Here is a 6,034-nt window from a genome sequence, read left to right on the forward strand (position 1 = left end):
TAAAATTGCACACATGCTATATATACATGGTGAGACACCACCGAACAATTGTATTTATGTCCAGAATAAGTTACAAGTGTTTAGAATAAAGTCCAAATTTCCAAAAAGAAGTTCAGATTTCCAGAATAAAGTCCACATTTTCAGTATAAAATCCAAATGTCCAGAATAAAGTCAAAATTTCCTGAATATAGTCCAAATGTTCCAAAATTTCCTGAATATAGTCCAAATGTTCCAAGCGCCCTCTGCTGATGAAGAATAAAATAAGCATCGCTTGGATACGGCTGACATTTGTCCCTCGTCTTCTTTTCGTTCACAAGAACATTACAATCTGAACAAATGTAGTCATGTCATTAGTATATTGTTTTTCTTAGTCAATCAAATCCATGCTTCAATGTAATGCTTGCGCTTTACATTGCCACAGCCTGATACATCTTATTCTACGTGTGAATTTAGCAGCAGTCAAAAAGCCTACATATCCACCGTTAATACAGTTGTCAGGATGGCCGAGCGGTCTAAGGCGCCAGACTCAAGGTGACAAACCTTACTAAACATGGGACTTCTGGTCTCCGTATGGAGGCGTGGGTTCGAATCCCACTTCTGACACTAATTTTATTTCTGTATGTTATAAAATAAGCATCTGAATGTTAGTTTTGAATCCAGCCAAAACCCCCCATCGCAGGATTCTTTCCTCTTTTCTTTTTTCTTGTTGGCCCATAGTCGTTTATAAAAGGTTAAAAGGGTAATCTTTTTTGCAGTGACAACGAAAAACAGAAGAAATTCATTTCATGTTCTTGTTAAAATGCAGTGGTTTGACGTATTAAACAAAGCCATCATACCAAAAGCATGTGTCAGAAGTGGGATTTGAACCCACGCCTCCATTCGGAGACCAGAAATCCCATTTTCCAGTGGAAGGTATTACCTTGAGTCTGGCGCCTTAGACCACTCGGCCATCCTGACAATCATACCGTCTGCGCCAAAACACACATACAAGTATTTAGTATTCAACAGTTACCACTTTAATTGTTAAGTATCGGTATGTTTTCTATTTCTTCCTGTTCGGTTTTCAAAATACTTTATTTGAGTTTAAACTCATACGTTAAACGTTAAAAGGATCGCCTGTCGTATCGCCATTTATCCGTGATGTTGACAGCAATACACGTATATATCCAACAGGGGCGCTATAACGTTATTTAACATGTACTTCCGGTTGTCATACACGTGACTCCCTGCCCATCTTACTACATAACCACCACTTTATGAAGCAAAAACATTGGACTCTGTTCACTGACTCCACCGCTTTCAATACAACACTTTTTACACACCAATTGAGACATTTGTTTATTTAAAATAATGTCGATCTACAGGAATGCCGTCTGGTTTGTGAAAGGACTCCAGGAGTATACAAAGTAAGTGGAGAATATAATAATAATAATCTACTGGGACTTTTCGATGTCAAGTAGTGGTGGAAGAAGTAATCTCTTACCACAGTGTAGACATGCTGCAATACAAGTAAATATCCTGCATTCAAAATAAAAGTATAAGTATAAAAAGATGCTTCAATTATAGACCTACTAAAGTATTAAAATAATAATAATAATAATAATGCAGAGTAATATGTGTACTATGTACACTACTAATGGTGCAGCTGGTAATGGCTCATTTTTTATATAATAATAATAATAATACACTTTTTTTTTTTAATTCAAACATTAGACATTTTATATGCATCATTTATTACTATTTTACTTGTATACAAAGATGAAGAAAAGCGGTAAAATGTCGCATTTGAGGAGCTGGAGGCAAATCATAGTTGACATGTTTATTCATCAATGATAACTCAATTAAGAAAATGATTTTCCATTTTGTGTCTTTGATGAATAATTGACTAATCATCAGTTTCCATATCCACATTTCCTTCCACCCATTTGATTGAAACCAGAGTTTGAATGTCTCTTCCTCAGTGTTGCATCAGAACATGTGGTAATATTGGTATTTAATGTACTCCTCTTAACAGGAGTGGCTATGAAGCTGCAGCGAAGCATTTTGCTCCAGCAGACCTAGACGTAAACCTGAGTGGGAGGTGCTTCATGATCACAGGTGCCAACAGTGGGATCGGAAAAGCCACAGCGCAGGAAATAGCCAGCAGAGGTGAGAGTTTAAATGGCACCAACATACACATTATCTGCCACTTTTCATGCAAAAATGACAGAAAATGTTGTTTTCAGGCTCTTTAAATATGGAGATGTGTTATCTTTCACCTACTTTATTGTTTTTATATTTTATTTTCATATTTCTACTTTTAATTTATGCTTTCTGTGCACATCACAATAAAGGAATTTCTAAATTTGATGTAATACCTTAAAAAATATCGATGTTTGATACCATTTTCAATACCACAGGAAAAATGGACATTGAGAGCATTTTAGATTTTTATTAAAAGTGTATTAGGAAATGTCAACGCATTAAAATGTCTAAAAACAAGTAGTGTGTATGTTATATATTTTATTGACTTGTTGACATTATCCCAAAGGTGCGTTTCATTTGGTCACCTGTCGTGTCCCCTTTGAGCATGTGTCAGTGTTGTCCGCCAGAATAAATTGACTTTTTATCCAATTTTAAGACACGTTTTTTAAATCGTTTTTAACTATATAATTTTAGTTTAGATTTTAGTCATCAAACGTCTGTTATCAGAGAAAAATGCATCAAAGTAAAACTGCTTTATTTAGTGTTTTTAATCTCCATGTTTATTTGTTTCGGAGGAGACCTCTTTACCTCCTCCAGTACATTACAGGTCATTTAGCTCTTACAAGTAGAAGTGATGGAAGTTGCTGCTGCTGCCTTGTCCTCTGATGTGTGTTTATCTTTGAGTCTGCAGGAGGAACCATTCACATGGTGTGTCGAAACAAGGGCCGAGCAGAAGCGGCCAAAGATGAAATTGTGGCGCGGAGTAAAAATCAGGTGAGAAATCTGTCGGTCCTAAAGCAGCGAAGAAGAAGAAGGGAACATGTGCCTTATCCGAATCCAGGGTCAGAGGAGAGCGGGGGTCACATGTTGCATCATTTTAAGACTTTTTAAGGATCCACAGGGACTTAAAAATCACAAAAGAAATCCAAGTAGTGAACGTGTGTATTTAAAGTGGTGTCGTTACATGTGTTGTCCAGCAGAGGGCACTGTGAGTTGGGAGAGAACAAGTTTATTTTTCAGCTTCCTTCAGGAATACTTCATTAATTTTTTTTAATGACTTCTTCTGCAGGTGCACAGTTTATATTTTTTAATTGAGTCAGCACAATCCCTCAGCAAATCAGAGCCAGACCTCCCTATATATTTATTAAATTACATTTTAATTGCTAAGACAGTAGTTATCTTAGATTCCCAGGTTCAACATTACAAGCAAATAAATAAAGTTAATAACGTTCTAGACAAATACAGAGAAAATCCCTATAATATACCTTTTTTAATAATAAGAACAAATATAGAGAAATAAGAGAAAATAACAATAAAATAATAGATAATAATTAAATAACAAAAATAAAGAAAATTTAAGAAGGAGCTTTAATTATTACAATTTAGTTTCCCTGGTAGGATAATGGATCATTTCCCTCCAGGGATTAATGATTTTTAATTTAATTTCTGTTAATTCATACAGGACATAATGCCTCTAATCCAGTGTGAGCGTGAAAGAGGGACAGAATCCTTTTTTAGAGAAACATTCACTTTTCATTGAGCTAATTCAGGAACCGATAGGCCGACAGTGAACGTGCAGAAGTTACCTGTAAATGTTTCTTTAAATTAGATGTCGAGCATTTTCACAGCTTGTTCACCTTTAAAATCATTTCTAAATGTAGACCCAGTGAAACGTTGAGTCCATTGTGTGAGACTTGTGTCGTGAAGGGTTATGTGCATTGTATTAATCCCCCATATATTTATGTTTCTGTTGCTCCCTAATCCTGCCTGCAGAAGCCTGTTGGATCTTTACAAAGTGTTTACATGTCACATAAGGACAATTCCTCCTTTTTATATTCTTCTATACAACAGGAAGTTAAATCCAGTCTCTCGTGTGTTTCCTCTTTTATTCTCAGAACGTTCACGTCCACATCGTCGACATGTCCAGCGCCCGACACGTTTGGGAGTTTGTGCAGAACTTCTCCCAAAGCAACAGCGTGCACGTGCTGGTAGGTGTTCTGGAGATGTGCGTTGCTTAGTTACACACACACACACACACTCCGCTTTGTGACGCCATCACTTGTTGTGTTCTCCAGATTAACAACGCCGGCTGTATGGTCAACCAGAGAGAGTTAACGGAGGAGGGTTTGGAGAAGAACTTCGCTACAAATACACTTGGTGAGGAAAATAAAAAGTGTTTTAAATACAATGCACTTGCGTTTATTATGCTGCAACTTATTTCTCCCAGGGTTGTTCACTAACGCGTTGCTGTTGTGATGCTGCGGCACCAATACAGGAGTTCTGCGCTGCCGCTTCCTAAAAATACTTTTGTTTTGTATACCTTACTTTATGAAATGTTTTTTTTTATGTATAAATGAGTTCTTACATTTTTATTTACATATTAAAAACTGAATTTTGTGTAAATAAAATTGGTAATACTTAGTGTGTGTGTGTGTGTGTTCAGGTACGTACATCCTCACCACAGCATTGATACCGGCACTGAAGAAAGTTGAAGACCCCAGAGTGGTGTGTTGAAGTCGAGAAACCCTCAGTTTGTGAAGTTGAGGCTTTAACTGTCAGACCGTGTGCGTGTTAATCTTATGCTTTAGTTATAAAATCTCTACTGTGATTAAAAATGTATATATTATTCTAACAGTATTTTACTCCACTGTATTTATCATGTTGTATAAATATGACTTGTCTCTTGAAATGACTATAAAGCCTTTGAGTTTTGAAGTTTAATATTTGCTCCCAGGTCACCGTGTCGTCGGGCGGCATGCTCACACAGAAGATGAACGTGGACGACCTGCAGTTTGAGAAGGGGGCGTTTGATGGCACCATGGCCTACGCCCAGAACAAAGTAGAGGACACGGATTTAAAACGACACTAAATGATTTGGAGTCTGAATCCGTGTTCGCTGAACTCTTTTCATTTTGACAGAGACAGCAGGTGATTCTGACGGAGCGATGGGCTTCTCAGCACAAAGAGATCCACTTCTCCTCCATGCACCCCGGCTGGGCAGACACCCCAGGTACACAGAAGAAAGGACATTTGTATGATGTGGAGAGTGGCGACTATAATGTCCTTGACACTAACATGTTGTTTGTTTTCCTCTGTGCAGCCGTGCAGACGTCCATGCCTTCCTTTCACGCCAAGATGCAGAACAAACTGAGGACGGAGGCCATGGGGGCCGATACCGCGGTGTGGCTCGCCGCGTCTGCAGCTGCCATAAAGCAGCCGAGCGGACTCTTCTTCCAGGGTCAGAAGCAGAACTTTCTAGAACTTTGTGTTTGTTTTTTGTAACTTTCCATCTGGAGACTAGAGCCAGGTCTCTCCTCTCGTCTCATGTGTTTCCTTAAAATGTTTTCCAGATCGCAAAGCGGTGGCGACGCACCTGCCGCTGGCCTCCTCCAGGTGCACGCCGCAGGACGAGGAGAAGCTCCAGGCTGCGCTGGAGGAGTTCGCCCTCAAGTTCAAACCTTGATATCTCCGCAGATGCACTCTTTCTAAAAACCAAGCGCTCCTCAATAATTACTAATGTTTACATAATTATGTTGCTTTTTTACATTTCTGGCTGATACTTTAAAAAACCAAAAACCTCAGGTGTCAAAGTAAAAGATTGTACAGTTGTTTTATCTTGAGGCTTTTATCCACTGAAACTTGCTCGAAGGAAAATGTAAATCTGCTTCTTTAAATGCTTAATATAATTCATCAAGGATGCTTTAATAGAAATGAAGCACAAAATGCAAATGTGTATATTCCTTTCTGTAAAATGTTGTTTTTGTTTGGTAACAGGGTGGAGGTGCTAATTAAATGTATTTTAGATTCTCTCGTTTCCATCCATGTGTGTCTTCAAAGTAGATATGTGAGG

General features: G+C 38.1%; 1 protein-coding gene and 2 non-coding genes across 3 annotated transcripts; 2 read left to right on the forward strand and 1 right to left on the reverse strand.

Annotated features, from left to right (window-relative positions):
- Nucleotides 1–493: 493 nt before the first annotated feature.
- Nucleotides 494–603, forward strand: trnal-caa (transfer RNA leucine (anticodon CAA)). Its single transcript has 2 exons — nucleotides 494–531; nucleotides 558–603. It is a non-coding gene; the product is annotated as a tRNA-Leu (tRNA).
- Nucleotides 604–846: 243 nt separating this feature from the next.
- Nucleotides 847–957, reverse strand: trnal-caa (transfer RNA leucine (anticodon CAA)). The gene is made up of 2 exons: nucleotides 920–957; nucleotides 847–892 (listed from the first exon to the last, which is right to left on the reverse strand). It is a non-coding gene; the product is annotated as a tRNA-Leu (tRNA).
- A 260-nt stretch (nucleotides 958–1,217) lies between these two features.
- dhrs12 (dehydrogenase/reductase (SDR family) member 12) lies at nucleotides 1,218–5,991 on the forward strand. Its single transcript, XM_029459536.1, has 10 exons — nucleotides 1,218–1,406; nucleotides 2,015–2,148; nucleotides 2,876–2,958; nucleotides 4,080–4,172; nucleotides 4,260–4,341; nucleotides 4,628–4,689; nucleotides 4,919–5,023; nucleotides 5,104–5,194; nucleotides 5,285–5,422; nucleotides 5,535–5,991. The coding sequence occupies exons 1-10, from the start codon at nucleotides 1,351–1,353 to the stop codon at nucleotides 5,645–5,647; spliced, it is 957 nt and encodes a 318-aa protein (XP_029315396.1). The 5' UTR covers nucleotides 1,218–1,350; the 3' UTR covers nucleotides 5,648–5,991.
- Nucleotides 5,992–6,034: the final 43 nt, after the last annotated feature.

This window comes from Cottoperca gobio, chromosome 21 (genome assembly GCF_900634415.1).
Source record: "Cottoperca gobio chromosome 21, fCotGob3.1, whole genome shotgun sequence".
Classification (NCBI taxonomy): Eukaryota; Metazoa; Chordata; class Actinopteri; order Perciformes; family Bovichtidae; genus Cottoperca; species Cottoperca gobio.

Bases quoted from the DNA above. Each gene is read 5' to 3' on its own strand.
- dhrs12 (XM_029459536.1), top strand. From the start codon at position 1,351: ATGTCGATCTACAGGAATGCCGTCTGGTTTGTGAAAGGACTCCAGGAG. The intron at 4,342-4,627 runs GTGAGGAAAATA...GTGTGTGTTCAG, and splicing joins CTTCGCTACAAATACACTTG to GTACGTACATCCTCACCACA. The intron at 4,690-4,918 runs GTGTGTTGAAGT...ATTTGCTCCCAG, and splicing joins AAGTTGAAGACCCCAGAGTG to GTCACCGTGTCGTCGGGCGG.